Source organism: Neomonachus schauinslandi, chromosome 2 (genome assembly GCF_002201575.2).
Source record: "Neomonachus schauinslandi chromosome 2, ASM220157v2, whole genome shotgun sequence".
Classification (NCBI taxonomy): Eukaryota; Metazoa; Chordata; class Mammalia; order Carnivora; family Phocidae; genus Neomonachus; species Neomonachus schauinslandi.
Window position 1 is genome coordinate 73,951,159 of NC_058404.1, and position 19,094 is coordinate 73,970,252.

Sequence of the window (19,094 nt, forward strand, 5' to 3'; positions counted from 1 at the left end):
AAATCTTAAAAAAAAAAGTCTGTTTCCTTCACTGAGGCTAAGGTCTCCCCAATCTATTTGAACCCCAGACTCCGTGCAGGGCCCTTTCAGAGATGCTGCAACACAGGACTTAAGAAGAGGCAGAAAGATAAGCAGGCTAAAGCTATTTCTGGAAACATTAACTAAAATGCAGGCTTTTTTCTTAAGAATGACAAAGTCCTTTGATATTTACATTTAGTTTGCTTTCGACTGAGAGAATAAACAGTTAAAAAAAAAAAATCAGAGGTAATAAAGCAGACAAGGGAATTTGAGACTTGCATTCTCCAATCTATTGGCTCCGCGTCTTGTTTCCGCCCCAACCCCATTCCATTCTCCGGATTTCCACCCACCCTCCCCTCTTTGGGGCTGCTCTCCAGCTACACACACCTGGAAGTGACCACGACTTGCACTGCTCGGTGTCCCCCAGCCCTCACAGTGCAGAAGCAATGACAGGGAGGCATCAGCCCCTCCGCCCACAGTGCAAGCTGGAGCTGACAGATTTCAGAGAAACAATGCAGTGATCTGATACAGCGATCGCTCTGCCTTGAGTTACGCTTAAAGACATTCCCATGGCGGGAGGTGGGGCGGTGCGGGGCGGTGAGATGGCCAACACGTCCTTTAAAATTTCCGGATTGTGAGTGCTGTGATTTTTTCTATTTCTCTTTTTGCTTGTTTTCGGTTTCTAATTTTCTACAATGACTATGCAGCACTTGCGTTACAAAGGAGGAGGGGGAGAGGAGGAGAGAGCAGAGCAGGAGGAGAATGGGGGAAGGAAGGAGGAGAAAGAAGGGGAAGGTGGGGGAGGGCTGGGGGCGAGGGAGAGGAGGACAGAGAGGGGGAAACTGAAAGGGGACGCGGGTGGGGAGGACCTGGGGGGGGGAAGGAGGAGGACAGAGGGAGAAAGGCTAACGCGAGAAGGGGAAAGGGAGGGAGTGGAAGCGGGAAGAAGAGGAAGAAGAATGAGGAGGGAGGGAGAAGGAGGGCGGAAAAGGGGGAAATAAATCCTAAAATCTCCGGAGGAGACTGCATAAACTCACCTAATTAAACACACCAGTGTCTCCCAACACCTTCAGGGTACAAGTCCCGACCCGCGAGGTTCCCATTTGCAACAACCCTTTCCCCGTTGCCCCTTAACCAAAGCAACGCTCAGACAATCCGGCGCGGCGGCGCTTTCTCCTTACCCACTCGAAAGATCAAATCGTCTTCGATGGGATTCTCTTTTCGTTTCCCAGTGCTGTACATGCTGGCGGGTCTCTTCACCGCTTTCTGCTTTACATGGCCGCTTCCCGGGGATTTCACGCGCCTCTTCACGCCCTCGGTGGTGGGAGACACGTCAGCCGACCGGATCACTTTCAGCTTGAACGGGCTGCCTCGGATGTGCTGGTCATAGAGTCGCAGAGAGAGGGTAAAGTCCCCTTCCTTCTGGACAGTGTACAAAAACTCATAGGTGCCGTTTTTGTTGTCGAGGATTTCTCCGTCCGCCACGCTGCCGTCGGGCGTGCTCAGCTCGGCGGTGATGTAGGCGTTGCCGGTCTTGCACAGCTCGCCGTCTTTGTCCTTGGTCGTTATGGTAACGGACATGGGCTGCCCGATGATGGTCTGCCGCAGCCCCTCGCCCGTGGCCACCGTCTCGGAGGCGACGGCGTTGGTGGTTAAAATCGTCCCGAGGTTGTGGATGGATTTCTTGAGCCCTTCGGTCTCCACGATAAAATCCAGCTGATCGTTTTCACGCGGGTGCAGCGGGAAATCCTGGTCGGCCAGTTCGTTCAGCTTCTCGCTCATCTGCTTCTTCACCAGCAGCACCTCCGTCTCCGTGCCATGGTTAAGGGCCTGCGCCGTGAAGTTGCTGCAGCTCTTTATACTCTCCTGCCCCTCGAGCAGAGTATCCAGCTGCGACTGAAGGACCTGCGGGGGGGCGGGGGGGAGGTCGGGTGAGCACTTGCAGCGGCTCACGAGCTCAGCCCATTGGACGTTGCGCGGCGGCGCGCGGGGGCACTGCCCTCCGCGGGCCACAACCGGGTCCTGCACCTGCCCACGCCGGTGGCTCACCGCAGGTGGTATTTAATTTGGCCCAGCGAACCCGCTTCTAAGGCATGCTTCTGAATTGCACTCCCGGTACCTCCTTCCCTTCCGCCTCTCCCACACTCTCCCACACGCATATTTGTTGGGTCAGGTGTTTTTGATGGGGCGAGCAGAAACGTCACCACCAACAGCCTGGAAAACAAATTGCTATGCCCGGCATCTGAAATACTCATTATTCAGTATTCTCTCCATAACGTCCCAAATTCCCCTGTTGCCAAGTAAAGGAACAGAAACCAGACAAATGAAAACTCTCCACACCCAAATAGCAGAAGCTTTTGATCCCTGGTTTTGTGATTGGACATGTTAAAGGCTGCCGTCAGGGTTCTCTTTGAAGTTGACTAACAGGTTGGTGTGGATGAGAGAGCAATTAAGAGACTATTAGACATTATAATTAAGGAAGGAAAATAATCCAGTTTAACCCTAATCCTGAAAACATTACTTTATATTCAATTTGGTCTTATGTCAAATTATTAATTGGTCCTTATGGTTACAGAATCATAGAACTTCGCTGAAAAGAGGAAGGAAAAAAAATAGCTGGATGGGCCATTAAATGAGAACTACTCTTGGGGCGCCTGGGTAGCTCAGTCGGTTAAGAGTCGGCCTTCAGCTCAGGTCATGATCTTGGGGTCCTGGGATCAAGTCCTGCATTGGGCTCCCTGCTCAACACAGAGCCTGCTTCTCTCTCTCCCTCTGCCCCTCCCCACCCTGTTCTGCTTGTTCTCTCTCTCTCAAATAAATAAAGTGTTAGAAAACTACTGCTTACTATGCAACAGTGACACTTAAGGACCCATCTGAGTCCCCTTTGTGGGTATTAGAACACAGTAAGCTAGTGCAGTGAAGTGCCCAGGATACCATGTCTCTTACAGGGTATTTATGAGAATGGCTGGAATCTTACTTTATGTTTGAGGCCATAATTGACTTCCAGTTCCATAAGCAGCACGCTTTTGCGCACGTTTAGAGTCTTCTGGAGTTCATCAAAGGTAGAATGGATGTCATCCACAATACTGGCCTTTTGGTTGGTTAACTGATGAATGATTTCTGAGATGAACTGAAGGGCAGAATCTATTTCTGGGAGCCTGCAGGACAGTCGTTAAAGATCATTATTTAACATCAACCCAGAAATAGTGAAACATCTGTCTAAACACTATGTTTTGTCAAAAAAACATTTTCTTTGCCTTTCATCATCTTCAAAAAAGTAATAACCAAAGAACAGAATGAATAAAACATGACAATTACTGCCTTTGAGAGAAGAGATTTTGAGGGTCCACGTCTACTTCATCTAATCAATCATCTAATTTTAATAATTGTTGGTACAAAGCCTTGAGGCTCTCTGAACACCATGGCTTCTCCTCACTCTGAAGCAAGCCTTCTCTAACTTGACACTATAATATTGTAGGTCACGTGCTGCTTTGTTGCAGGGGACTATCCTGTGTGTTGTAGGATGTTTAACAGCATCCTGTCTTCTGCCAGATGCCAACAGCACCCCCCCACACAATCATGACACCAAACTCTCTCCAGGCAATGCCAAATGTCTCCCGGGGGTATTATTGCCCACAACTGAGAACCACTGTTCTAAATATATAGCTGTATCTTTTCGCCTAATGATATGAAAAACTTATCCAGACTCTGAGTTTCCTGGGAACGTTTTGCAAGCTTCCAAGTTCCTTTAATTATTATAGCATAACCACACTTTTCTCACTACGATTTATTTTCAGCTGGTTATTTATTTCCTCTCTTTGGTCTTTCTCATGTATCACACAGCTACTCTGTCCCCTCATTTCCATGCCAAAGGGAAAGGCTGGAAGCAGGGAGACATAAGGAAAATTGAGCAATCACTGGTGGGCACCATTTTGCTGGGCTCAAACAGAGACGAGCCAGTGATGGTGAACACAATGGTCCTGTATGTGTCAAGAAGAGCAGCTAAGAATAGCTCCTCAGAGAGCCTGGTTTCAGGCATGAATTTCAGAGATCTCCCAAGAGCATTTTCCTTGAATGTATTTTATTCATTTAATCATTCAAAGGTACTAAAACAAAAATGCCATCACTCATAACATAAGGGGGTTGGAATTTTACCAAGGAGCAAGGATGACCCTTATCACTCACTAGTTTATGACTACAGACACACCATCAAAGGAGAATTTATTTAGGTAGTGTGAACCTATTATCCCACTGAGGCAAGAGATCCGGAGGCCAAGCCTCACGCACAGCCAGTTGGGAGTCTGGGGGAGGTGTGTGCACCTTTTGTTGACGGCGTCCAGCTGGACTTGGAGCGAGGCCTTGTGTTGCTCCACCACATCCTTGAGGGGGACTGTGGGGTGTTCCGCATGCTCCCCCTCAGTGCACTCCCGACACATGGCGGTCTCGCAAGACTGGCAGTAAAAGTCCATCACCTGCGGGTAACACAAAACAATGCCAGGTTCAATGCCACTAATCGAGTGCTTTTATGCACTAGGCCTTTAGTAGGCATTCTCTCATGGAATTCTCATGGCTTTCCCAGGATGTAGGCAGTATGTCCAGTGTCACATAAGAAAAGGAAGGGATAAACTGTTCTGTGCCAGGTCTCAAACAGAGGTGGGTCAGACTCCAAAGCTGCTGCTGTCGTCACAAAACCAGCTTTTCTGTGGCTACTGCCCTAGAGCAGAAGAGTGTGGGGCTGTGGTGCTCAAACTTTTTGGTCTTAGGACACTTTCCACCCTTTATAAATTCCTGAGGATTCCAAAGTGCTTTTATGTATGTGAATTGTATCTATAGATACTTATATGAAAAATTGAAACAAAAATTTTAAATATTAATTTATTAAAAGCAAGAATAAGCCCATTAAATGTTAACATGAATAATACAATTCATGAAAGATAACTATTTTGCAAAACAAAAAAATGCTGTGAGAAGAATGGCATTATTTTCCATTTCTAAAATTTTCTTCAGTGTCTGGCTTACTAGAAGGCAGCTGGATTCTCATATCTGCTTCTGCATTCAATCTGTTGTGATAGCACAGATCATATTGTCTCTGGAAAATTGCACTGTACACTCTTGAGAGAATGAGAGTGAAAAAGGCATATAATGTCTTAGTATTATTACAAATATAGTTTTGATCTATGGACTGCCCTCCCCACAAAGGGTCTTGGGACCCATGAGGGTTCCTGGACCACACTTTGAGAACTGATACTCTTTCTATAAGAGATAAGCTGTACTGAGCAATTTGTATTCTGGCACTACCACTTAGGTAACCTCACTGTGTCTCAAGTTTTCCTCTGTCAAAAAAAGACGATAATAGTAACCTGCTTTGAGAATGCAGTAGGTTAATATGCATGAAGAAACAGATGGTGCTTGGTACTGGCATGATGAAGCAGCAGCAATGATGATATGATGATGATGATGATGATGAAGATGATGATATCATCTGCTTACATGAAAATAAAGCCACCTTATCCTGATTATGATGAACTCTCAGTAACAATATAACATAAAGGCTGAAAGTCAGTTTCCCGGTGACGGCATTCCCCTATTCTCTCAGCTGAAAATAACTTCTTCCAATTTTGAATTCCCAAAGTACTTCCTGGAGGGAACTTTTTCTTGAAGTATAACACACATACAGAAAAAGGCGTAAGTCTTACTAAAGATTGGTGGATTTTCACAAAGTGAATTCTCCCACCAAAGCCCTTTTATTTATACCCCATTTTATGAAATATTTATAAGATTTTAAGTTCCTGAGACAGGAACTCTCTTACCCAGAGCCTAAGTAATTGCTTGCACAAAGTAAGTATTCAAAAACTGTTCTTTGAATGAACTGTATGCTGTCTATAAGAGTCTCATTTTAGAGTCGAAGACACAAATAGATTGAAATTAAAAGGGTGAAAAAAGTATTCCATGCAAATAGTAATCAAAGGAGAACGGGAATGGGGTGCCTGGGTGACTCGGTCAGTTAAGCATCGGACTCTTGATCTCAGCTCAGGTCATGATCTCAGGGCTATGAGATGGAGTCCCAGGTCAGTGGGTTCTGTGCTAGGTGTGGAGCCAGCTTAGGATTCTCTCTCTCTCCCTCTCCTTCTGCCCCTCCCTGCCCCCCTAAAAACAAAACAAAACAAAACAAAAAAAAACAGAAAGAGAAAGAACTGGAGTGGGTATTCTAATATCAGACAAAATAGACTCTAAGACAAAAGTTGTTACAACAGATAAAGAAGGACATTATATAGTGAGTAGATGATAAATTCATCAAGAAGATATAACAATTACAAGCAAATATGTACCCAACATCAGAGCCCCAAAATATATGAAGCAAAAACTGACAGAACTGAAGGGAGAAATGAACAGTTCAACAATAGCTGGAGATTTCAATACCACACTTTCATTAATGATAGAACACTTAGATGGAAGATCAATAAAGAAATACAGAATTTGAACACTATAAACCAACTAGGCCTAACAGACAGATATAGAACACTCTATTCAATAACAGAATACACATTTTTGTCAAGTATACTTGGAAAGTTCTCCAGAATAGACCATATATTGGGTCACAAAAGTCTTGATAAATTTAAAAAGATTAAAGTCATACAAGTATCTTCTCTGGCCACAAGGGAATTAAATTAGAAATCTGTAACAGAAGGAAATCTGGAAAATTAAATAACTTACTCTTGAACAATGAGTCAAAGAAGAAATCACAAGGGAAATTAGAATATACTTTGAGATGAGTAAAAATGAAAACCCAATATACCAAAACTTATCAGAGACAGCAGTCAGAGCAGAATTTTAGCTATAAATGCCTACTTTAAAAAGAAGAAAGATCTCAAATCAATAGTCTAAGTTTCAACCTTAAAAAACTAGAAAAAGAAGAACAAATTAAAACCAAAGCAAGAAGAAAAAAGAAAATAATAAAGATAAAAGTGGAGATAAATAAAATAGAAAACAGAAACACAGTAGAGAGAATCAATGAAACCAAAAGTTGGTTCTTTGTAAAGATCAACAACACTGACAAACAGGATACTAGGGACAGTTGTATGCCAACGAATTGAATAACATAGATAAATTGGACAAATTCTTAGAAACACACAAACTACCAAAACTGACCCAAAGAAGAAATAGAAAATCTGAATAGACAGTGTTCAAAAAACTTCCAACAAGGAAAAGTTCAGGACCAGATGGCTTCACTGATGAATTCTACCAAACATTTTTTTTTTAAGATTTTATTTATGTATTTGACAGAGAGAGACACAGCGAGAGAGGGAACACAAGCAAGGGGAGCGGGAGAGGGATAAGCAGGCTTCCTGCTGAGCAGGGAGCCCGACGCGGGGCTCGATCCCAGGACCCTGGGATCATGACCTGAGCCGAAGGTAGACACTTAACGACTGAGCCACCCAGGCGCCCCTCCAACCAAACATTTAAAGAAGAATTAACACCAATCTTTCCAAACTCTTCAAAAAATAGAAAATGAGGGAACATATCCTAACTTATTCTATTAGGCCAGCAACCCCCAACACCAAAGCCAAAGCCACCAAAAGAAAAGAAAAGTTCATATCCCTTATGAATATAGAGGCAAAAATCCTTAATAAAATACTAGTAAACTGAATCAAGCTGCATATTAAAAGGATTATACAGTATGGACAAGTGGAGTTTATCCCAGGACTGTAAAGGTGGTTCACATACAAAAATCAGTATATGTAATATATCACACTAATAGAATAAAGTGTGTGTGTGGGGGATCCCACATGGTCATCTCAATTGATGCAGAAAAAAACATTTGACAATACCCAATACCATCTCACGATAAAAACACTTATCAAACTAGAAATAGAAGAATACTTCCTCAACTTGATAAGAGTTTTCTACAAAATCCTACAACTAACATCATAACTTATGGTGGCCCCTAAGATAAGGAACAAGACAAGGATGTCCACCCTTGCCATTTCTATTCAGAAATGTACTAAAAGTTCTAGCCAGGGCATTTAGGCAAGAAAAAAGCAATAAAATGCATACACTTTGGAAAGAAAGAAGTAAGAATTTCTCTATTCAGAGATGATACGATCTTATATATAGAAAGCCCTAAAGAATACACCCCCCACACACACACACACACAACTATTAGGATTAACACATGAATTCAGCAAAGCTGTAGGATACAAGATCAACAAACAAAAATGAGTTGTATTTCTATACCCTTTGCAATGAACAATCCAAAAGTGAAATCAGGAAAATAATTCCATTTATACTAACATCAAAAAGAGTAGAAAATACTTAAGAATAAATTTAACCAAGAAGGTGTAAGACTTGTACACTGAAAACTACAAAACATTGTTAAAAGAAATTAAAGGATACCCAAATAATGGAAATTAATGGAAAGATAGTCCCTGCTCATAAATTGGAAGACTTAATATTGTTAAGAGGACAACATTCCTAAAATTGATCTATTGATTTAGTGAAGTATCTATCAAAATTCAAGCATCCTTTTTCACAGACGTGAACAAGTTGTTCCTAAAATTCAGATGGAATTACATGGGACCCTGAACAGACAAAACAATCTTGGGGAAAAAAAAATTGGAAGATTCAGACTTCCCAGTTTCAAAATTTAGTACCAAGCTAGAGTAATCAAAATACGATTTTACTGACATAAGGATAGACATATAAAACAATGGAATAGAATCGTGAGTCCAGAAATAAAACCGTATGTCTATGGTCAACTAGATTCTTGACAAGGGTGCCAAGACCACATAATGGAAAAAAAAATAGTCTTCTCAACAAATGATGCCAAGACAACTGGATATCCTCATGTAAAAGAATGAAGTGGAACCCTTACTTTGCTCTATGTAAAAAAATTATCTCAAAATAGATTAATGGCCTAAATATATAAGCTAAAACTATAAAACTCCTAGAAAAAAAATAGGAGTAAATCTTTACGACTTTTGATTTGGCGATGGTTTCCTAGATATGACACCAACAGCACAAGTAACAACAAAAAATTGAAAAATTGTACTTCATCAAAATAAAATCTTGTGCATCAAGGTCACTATCACTTCACCATCAAGAAAATGAAAAGAGGGACACCTGGCTGGCTCAGTCAGTACAGCATGTGACTCTCCATCTCGGACTTGTGAGTTTGAGCCCCACGTTGGGTTAGAGATTGCTTAAAAATAAAAGCTTTAAAAAAAGAGAGAGAGAGTGAAAAGAATAGGAAAAAATATTTGCTTGCTATATATCTGATAAGGATGAAGTATCCAGAACATATAAAGAATCCCTACAACTCAAGAACCCAATTCAAAAATTGGCAAAGGATTTGGATAGACATTTCTCCAAAGAAACTATACAAATGGCCAATGTGCACAAAAAAATATGCTCAACATTATTAGTCACTAAGGAAATCCAAATCAAAACCACAAGGAGATACTCCACACCGAATGGGGATGGCTAGACTCAAAAAGTCAGATAATAACAAGTGTTGGTGAAAATGTGGAAAAATCAGAACTCTCATACTTTGCTGGTGGGAATGTAAAATGGTGACGTCACTGTGAAAACAATCTAGTGGCTCCTCAAAAGTTAAGTACAGAATTATCATGGGACCCAGGAATTCCACACCTAGGTATATACCCAAGAGAACTGAAAACATACATCCACACAAAAACTTGTACACAAATGTTCATAGCATTATTCATAATAGCCCCAAAGTGGAAACAACCCAAATATCCACCAACTGGTGAATGGACAAACAAATTGTGGTATATCCAGACGATGAAATATTATTTATCCATAAAAAAGGCATGAAGTTCTATATGCTACAATATAGATGAACTTTGAAACATTATGCTAAGTGAAAGAAGCCAGATTCAAAGGGCACATAATTTATGATTGATTTATATCAAATGTCTATAATGAACAAATCTATAGAGACGGAATGCAGACTGGTGGTTGCCAGGGGTTAGGGGTAAAGAGAGAATGGGGAGTGGCATGATGAAAAAGTTCTGGAATTAGTGGTGATATTTGCACAACCTCTTGAATATACTAAAAACCACTGAATTATATACTTTTACTTTTTTTTTAATTATTATTTTTTTAGCGAGGGAGAGAAAGCATGAGCAGGAGGTGGTGAAGAGGCAGAGGGAGAGAGAGAACTTAAGCAGGCTCCATGCCCAGATGGACCTGGGGCTCCATCTCAGGACCCTGAGATCATGACCTGAGCCAAAATCAAGAGTTGGCCTGAATTGTATATTTTTAAATGGTTAAAATGTTTAATTTTATGTTATATGAATTTTCCCTTAATTTAAAAAAATGCATCTTTGAAGAGATGGCAGCATACCTGGGTAATTGTCCCTGGTTTGGTCTCCTAAGTGTTTCTTGGAAAGAAAGGCCCTAAAATCATTCTGAAATGTGAACAACCAGTCATTCTCAAATGGTTGTGCTCAGGTTCTGGCAGCTTTGACTCAAGCTGAGAGTTAATTGTGTGAAGTGTGAGACTCAGCTGAGCTCATCCATCTTGAGTGAGATGATGTTGGTTCTCCCAGGGACGGATGGGCCAGAGGCCAGGACTAGCTTATTTTTGTTGGCAGGTAGTCACCATTTGTGAAGATGACAAGGCAAGAAGTATGCATTACCAATGTACTAGAAAGGGTGGTCAGGGCCTTGTAGCTGAGGCTTGTGGAAGTGGGGACTTGTTAGTGGTAGGGCATTCTTAATGAGGCTCTCTCCTTTGCACCTCTTAACATCCTCATTAGTAAGGTACCTAAGCAAGCCATAACAGGGTTTAATGATCATTTGTGTTCCCGGGACTGCGAGCATGAGCTCAAATGTCTGCTTTACGTGCAAAGAACCTTCTAAATCACTGACCATTATTCCCATTTTTCTTTGTATTTGGACAATGCAGCCATGGCAGTTTAATTAGAAGACAGAGTGTCATAGCACTTAAATGACAGGCTTTCATCCACATGTGCTAATCAGCACCAGGCAGTGTATGAGGACAACATCCTGCTTTATTGTTAATTACCTGATTTTATTAACCTTCCGATGCTTGAATTGTTTTTAAAGATTTACCCGTGGCAATTAACTGCAGCAATTTATCTGCAATATTGCATGTATTTGACTTGAATATGCAATGAGGACCCCTGTTTCAAAGCAGCAGCAGTGAACTACAATCTACGATGGAACAATAGAATGATTCAAGACACACGCTGTTAATTTCCAAGGCCTCTTGCTGGTTTATAAATTTTATGATTCCAAAGAATCATAATGACCCAGCATAGAGAAAGCACTCAAAACATGCTTTAAATAGCCTCATCTACCTCAAGGAGGTTCAAACTCCAGATAGATTTCATTTTTAGTGGATTTGATGTGATGCGTTTGGGAAAGAGACAAGGCAAAATTTTAACCTAAAGGATTCTTTAACTTTACTGGAATCAGCATCTCTAAGAGAGATTCTGCTTAGCAGCTTGTTGCATCCAACGTTCTCTATTGCTGAGGTCTCTACTGCTCAGGAAATACATCTTTAGGAATTCTGTTTGTCCCCCAGGCGGCACAGAATATCCTTCTTTCTATACTGCATATACAGGGTGGTTTTACTAATTAAAAACAAAAGTCTATATAAACACACAAGCATACTCACATATTGGCATAAATGTCACTTGTTACCAAAACATCAGTTTCAATGGCTACCCAATAATCAGTTATATGTACTTAACCATAATTTAACCATTTCCCTAATACTGCACATTCAAATTATTTCCAATTTTACTATCACGTAAAATTTTCTATCTTCATTCTCTTCTCCAGCTATTTCCTTAGAAATATTTCTATTAGTGGAATTACTGAATTAAAGGATAGGAAGTTGTGTAAAACATTCATTACAGTTTGACAAATAGACATAAACTTTCTGCAGAGCAATTTACGCTCCCGCCCACAGCATACAAAAATATCTCCCCATATTCTCATCAGCACTACCTATTATCTTTAAAAACCTGTAGCTAATTTGGAAAGATGTGATTATTTGTGAAGTTTGACATTTTTTCTCATACTACAATTAGCCATTTTATATCCTCTGTGACTTTTCTGAGTTTTTCGCCCATTTTCTTTTGTGATGTTCATAATTTTCTTTAATTCTTAACTCTTACATAGTAAGAATTTGCTGGGGCATTTTAATTAAGAATTTTATGGTTACTTTTGGGGCACCTGGGTGGCTCAGGTCATGATCTCAGGGTCATGGGGTCAAGCCCAAGGTCGGGCTCCCCACTCAGCAGGGACTCTGCTTGTCCCTCTCCCTCTGCCCCTCATCCTGTTCATGTTCTCTCTCTCTCTCTCTCTCAAATAAATAAATAAAATCTTTTTTTTTTAAAGAATTTTACAGTTACTTTCATAAACTGATGAATAGTTTTTTTTTGTCTTCACTAGATTTTGGTATTAGGGATATGAGTATATCTTGAGCGAATTGGGGAGCTTTCTGTCTTTTCTTATGATGCAGAATATACATCCTACGGATCATATTTGTTTTACACAGGTTTGAAGGAATTCAGTTTCAAATTAAGTTTTACCAGTTTCCTTCAAAATTATCAGTCTACTCAGGTTTTCTTGATCATTTTCAGTTTCCTAGATATTCATCCATTTCATTCAGACTTTCAGTATATTAGCCTTTAGCACATAGTATTGACTTACTCATTTAAAAATATTCCTTTTAGGTGTGCCTGGATGGCTCAGTTGTTTAAGCGCTGACTATTGGTCTCCATTCAGGTCATGATCTCAGGGTCCTGAGATTGAGTCCCGAATCAGGTTCCATGCTCAGCGGGGAGTCTGCTTGAGGATTCTCTCCCTTTCCCTTTGCCCCTCCCCCTGCTCATGTACTATCTCTCTCTCTCAAATAAATAAATAAAATTTTTAAAAAATTCCTTTTACCTGTATTGGTCTCTTTATTAGTCCTAATTTAATATATTTACATTTCCCTTTTGTTGTTTTATCAGATGTCAGATTATTTCATTAATTTAAAAAAATCAGCTCTTAGATTTATTAACTCAATTGTTTTATTATTTTCGAACTAAGTTTATTATTTTCTTGCTCTTGGGTTCCATATATTTACTTTGGTTTCCCTAACTTTTTGAATTGAACTCTTTTTAAATAAAGGAAAATAAACCTATAAAATTTTCTGAGTACAGATTTGACTTTCCTCTCTACATTTAATAGATAAGGTTTTCACTTTCAGTATGTTGTAAATAGTCTAATTTTGTAAATTTTTTGATCAAATAATTATGAGCTTTTAATAAAGGTCTGGGGTTTTTCTATAATGTATGTTATTAATGCAACTTTAGTGCATTGTGGTATAGGAACTTGGTCTACACAAAGGGAAAAAATAATGATGGCTTTTTGTGACCTAGTGTATGACCAATTTTAATGGCTCAAATTCTCACAACCTTAATAGCTTAGTTGAACAGATTTTAGCATATGCCTTTTTATTTGTGGGAGGCACATTCTCAAGTGAAAGAGTACTCTCTTCTCTGAAATTCATCCTCTCTTCTTCAGGTCGATTGATGCCATTCTCCCACCCCTTAGCATCTCTTATTTAGACAACTCAATAAACTCAAATTTGATGTTGCAGCCTTCCATCTCTGCTACTCAGTAAGGCCGGGAAAATACCCATCTCCTCCTTAAAAGTTTTCATGTTTCCCTACTGCATATGAAATTTAGGTCAAACATTTTCTCCATGATATTCATAGCTTTCACATTCTCTCCCCAATTATCTTTCCAGGCTCCTCCCAGTATCCTTCAGCTCACCTATGCTCCCACCCCAAGTGCCCATCTCCGTGCCCTCACTGCACTGAGCTACAAGCTGTTTCCTGAATTCATGACACTCTTACCTTTACTTATTGATGTTATCTTTACAGTTGTCAATATTTCTCATTCTACGCCATTGCTCTCTGCATTCCAAATTTAGACCAGTGTCTACAGTGGATCTCCTAATGTTCCTAAACCTTTACTCCTCTATCAAATCAGATTTCCAGAGAGCTCCATGCCTGGACTAGCTTCAGGACAACTCTGGTACCTGGTAGAAATGCCCTCACAGACTAGTATTTAGAATGTGAGCTCTAGGAGGAGACAGCCTCAGCAAGAGACAGTGTGAGAGATGGTCATAAGAAGAATACTCAAACTAATTGAAGGCACCCTTTAAAGTTCCTTTTACAAAACTTACATGCTAATTCTCCCTTGGAGAACAGTACATAGAAAACCATGGTTATTGACAGCCTGGTGTGCTATCAATTAAATAACAAAAGATATGTAATCCACAATGTCTCTCTTATTTTGGCTACCCAAAAGCTCAGGATTTTATTGCTTCCTGGTCTAGGTTTTATGATGTGTCAATCAGCTTTGGGACTTAAACTGTTCAAACTTCAGTTTCTTCATCTATAAAATGAAGGTAACTAAAAATAAATAAATAAATAGACAAATAAATAAATAAAATGAAGGTAACTAATACCTACTTTGCAGAGTGGTGTGTACAAAGTCAAGCATGGTGTCTGGCACACTCATTCAACAAATATCTACTGACTGACTTGTAAGAGACTGAATTCATAAATGGACAAAGGCCAGATCATATATAAAAAATAGAACTCTGACCCATGACCTGTCCAGGAAAGCAACTCCTTTATCTACAATAAACTAGCCAGGAAGCCAGCCTACTACTTCCTACTTGTAGGAAGTCTGACTACTATCTCTCCTAATAATCCAAAAAGCTAAACAATAACATCTATGACAATTGGCCCCAAATGGCTAGGAATTGATTACTGATAGCTTCTCTAATTTTTGTCCCCATTTCCACTTAATATCAACCAGAGAAAGCCATATATGTACCCCTAACCAGTCACATAGGATGCCCCACTTCTAGTTAGCCTGCCCCCTGTTTCCCCATGCCAACAGCGTCCAATCAGAGCATCCCTAAAGCCTTCTCTTTTGTCTACTGTAGAGCTTTCCCATTCCTCTGCCTGCCTTTGAGTCTCTGCCAAAACATAAGTGATGGTGGCTGACTCTGTTATAGCAAGCTCAGAATAAATAGCCTCTGTTTATTTGTACATTTCCATGTATAAGATACTGTGCTTAGTGCTAGGAATATAATGGTGAACATGGTCCCTGCCCTTCTGGAGTTCACTTTCTAAAAGTAAAGCCAGAAGATCACTTGGCCGACAAATACACAGATGAAGGCAAGCAGAGCCCGGTGAATGGCATGAAGGAAATCAAGAAAGGGATGTAATGGCCAGCAACTGGGTGTCAGAGGTGGTCTGCCTTGGATACCACTCTGTGTAGAAGAAATCTGAGCTGAAACATGAAGGGTGAGAGTGAGCCAGCCACATAGAGAGGGAACATGGAGAATTCGAGGCAGAAGGCTTAGAGAACAGTCAAGCCCCAAGGTGGGAAACCACTTGGCCAGCTCTAGGCCAGTGAGGCTGCAGTGTAGTGGGCAGAAAGAGTGGTATGAAATGAGGTAAATAAGTAATAGTTATGGCAAATAATTATTGTTCTGCTCTAACAATAATAATTGATAGCTTGCTTGATAGTGGTTTTATTATACCTGGGCCTTATATTATAAGCAGTTTCTAATACCTTTGAAGTGGCTATTATAAAGAAAAGAATGAATAAAGTCATTGATAAGAAATAATTTTAGTAGCTAACATTTATCAAGAGCTTACTATAATGCTTTATATGACTTAAACACTTAATTCTCCAAGTAATCCCATGTAGTAAATACTATTATTCCTTGTTTTTTGCAGATGAGGAAGTGAGACACAGAGAGTTGAATAAACCTGGCAGAGCTGACACAGGGAAGAAGTTGAAGAGCAGGATTTGAATCAGGCAGTCTGAATCCAAAGCCAGACTTCTTAGGCAATGCTGCCTCTTCAGAGCTATTGTAAATCAGTTATTTGATGGTACGTACACACAGGTCCTCCTAGGTTTCTAATAGTTATTATGCTTGCTAGTAGCAGGAAAATTTTGAAATTCATCATCTATAACCTATTATCAAGGATTCACACATCTTTAAATTCTATTTATTATGAAGGATTAGGGCCTAATGGAGCATACGAAAAATTTCCCTCAGAAGAAAAACAAAGAACTCTAATTAATTAACATTTTAATCATCATTCTCAATTTGCAGAATTTATCTATTATTGAATCTTTATCCGTAATTTACTCTACAGATGTTTATGTGGGTCAAAGAATACCCACTTTGCAAATAGTTATGGGTTTGCTCTCCTGGGGAAACTAATAATAGGTGCTATTAGACCCAATGAAGACTGATTTCCTTATTTACATGAATTTGATTGGAGTAAGTAAGCAGGCAAAATAGTCTTGAGCACTGCTAAAAATATCTTTTAATTGCTCATTTTCCAGGTGGAGTTCTGTGTTAGTGCATAACCTCTTGACTGCCCGAAGCCCACCCAGATCAAAGCCAGGCCCTGTCTGCGATTCACTCACTTACATTCCCATCGTGGTTTGGGCAAGAGAGTGGCTTTCCAGCAGCCACAGCGGTGACCGTCTCCAGGATGGAGGACTCCTCAACGTTGCTGCCCGGCGTTCGCTGCAGCACGTCCATCAGGTTCGTGATGAAGAAGTTGTTCTGGAGCGCGGCCACCCCCTTCTCGGGCAGGATGGAGGTCTGGCGGCACACGGGGCAGGAGAGGGTCAGACTGTGGGCGGGAATGTAGTTCTGCAGACACCTGTCACGGAAGCAGAAGCAGGGGGACTGTCAGCACAGGGGGCTCACGAGCGAGAGCAGGACCACCTCCTTCGGCAGGTAGCACACATGTTCTCTGCACCTGTCTGGGCTCCTTTGCAGAAACTCCCTCTGGAGTCTCCTCTCCTAGGAAAATAAGATTTCTGAAACCAAGAGGTAAGGTGTACTCACAACTGATTAGGTGCTATGAACTGATTAGGCAAGTGATTATGCTCAAGGAAAAGAATAACGTCATTGACTCTGGTGGCGTTCCATGGAGACTTGCCACACTTGAGCAGCATCGGCCTCTCCAGGGAGCTTGGAAGAAGTGCAGAATCCTAGGTCCCTACTCCGGGCCTGCTTGAATCAGGTCCCCGGGGAGTTTATATGCACATTAAAGGTTTCGAAGCATTGGTCTAGAATATCCAGTGTCGTGTTCACAGATTTGTGGACCTTTACAATGGGGAGAAATGGGTCAAAGTTTTCTGTTGGTGTTGAAATGTTCTTTACATACAAAAGCATAAGCAGATCTCAGATGTTAAAAACATATCCCGGTGAAAATATTGTGTTTGAAGCAGGGATAGGACACCCAGAGTCACATCAACATGATCTCTTCTTGCCTCTCCTCAACCGGCAATTAATTAAATTAATTAATTAATTAGCAAAATGCATTGCTAATCATGACTTATGTATATGCTGCTTGCTAGATTCAAAGTACTTGCAATAACCGCGGGAAGTAGGTATTTTAGACACATGAAGGAACACAGGCAGAGGGAAGCGAAGTCGCTTGTTTTCAGAACTTGAGTGGACAAGGGCAGAGCAGGAATTCAAACCCAGGCAACTGGGCACCAGAACCTTCGCTCTACATAACTACTCTGTGTAATGTTCCCCTGTTGCTTCACCAAGCGGAATTCGAGAACCTCTGATCCAGCCTCATTCCCCTTATTATGTACAGAAGGAAACTGACATCAAGGAGGTTAATTGACTTTCCTATGTCACAGAAGTAGCTAGCGCTGAGTCAATAGCAGAAATGAAAGAGCTTTTGCTAAGGTCACGGAGGGCATCTACATCCAGACAACAGACATTTTTTACTCCTATCCTTCTCAGCAGCACTCATCAAACTTGACCACTGCCTCCCAGCCGTCCTCTTTTGAAACTTTATCTTCCCTTGTTTGTGACAGCACACTCACTTGGTTCTCCTGTCTGCTCTACCTTTTCTACTGAGCCATACAGGCTCGGTTGTTGGCACCCTTCTCTCCCAGGGAAATCTTATCCATGTGCATGGCCATAAGCACAACACTCCCACACTTCTATTTCTTCCACAGATGTCTCCTCTGAGCCCCTGATCTCTACACCAACAGCTTTCTTGGCATCTCCTCTTAGATGTCTCATGGGTCCTAAAACTCACCATGTCCAAACCCAAAGCTATGTTCTTCCCCCAAACTGGGTCCTCTTCCCCTCTCAACGAGCAGCACCTCCATCCATTCATCTAGGCAAAGCAGGTACTGGGAGCCATGCTGGAAACAGTAATTTCCTTACAGCCCTTCGTTCTCCACATCCAACCCATCACCCAAGGCTGGAAATGCCTAAATACCTTCCAACGTTTCCAGCTCTTGTCATCTGATTTACACCATCCTTTCCTGGGTTTCTGGAGTAGCTCTATACACTGTCACCCACCCTCAAATCCTCTAACCTTTCTCCATATTGTAGCCAGAGTGACCTTCTCAAAACTCCTTCCATGCATTCCATTGGGACTTGCTGTGATAGGAGCTCGAAAATCTCTACCACCAGCCATTAGATGGAGGAACAGAAGTGGATGGGGCTAGACCCAACTGAGAGGGCTGGAGGCGGACCCAGGACAGCCCAGAAATGTTGCTTCTTATCTGTCAGAGTAGTAAATGGGAACCAAACAAGTGCCTGGCTGGGCACTGAGCATAGGGGGATGGGCAGCTCCACCCCCTCCAACCGAGTGCCTCTCAGTGCTGTATAGAAAGAGGCCAACTGCTGTCCATCAAATAATGATCTCACCATGTGCGCCCAGGGACAGAGGGACACTTAGCTGGTGTGCATGTTGTGGCTACACCCATTAAGTGGGGAGGAAAAAAATCACTCTCCATTTAGTCATTTTGGAATATGAATTACACAGTACTCACATCAAAGTATAAAATGAATAAAGCAGAAAGTGCTAGTGCCCTATATACCACCACTAAAACAAACAAAACTCTACACACACACCCCCCAAAATAACCCCCTAAAGAGCAAACAGACAAAAAAACCACAATGACCAGTAACAAATCCACCTTCTCCCTCTATCCTTCATCACCATGTA

At 41.2% G+C, this 19,094-nt stretch overlaps 1 protein-coding gene across 1 annotated transcript in view; it reads right to left on the minus strand.

Annotated features, from left to right (window-relative positions):
- TRIM2 (tripartite motif containing 2) overlaps positions 1-19,094 on the minus strand; it is a 104,546-nt gene that overhangs the window by 32,978 nt on the left and 52,474 nt on the right. Inside the window, exons 3-6 of the mRNA XM_044912865.1 lie at positions 16,532-16,769; positions 4,339-4,490; positions 2,996-3,176; positions 1,200-1,923 (exon numbers count right to left, since the gene is read on the minus strand). Of these exons, the coding sequence (XP_044768800.1) occupies positions 1,200-1,923; positions 2,996-3,176; positions 4,339-4,490; positions 16,532-16,769 (1,295 nt within the window). The remainder of the gene's footprint in view (positions 1-1,199; positions 1,924-2,995; positions 3,177-4,338; positions 4,491-16,531; positions 16,770-19,094) is intronic.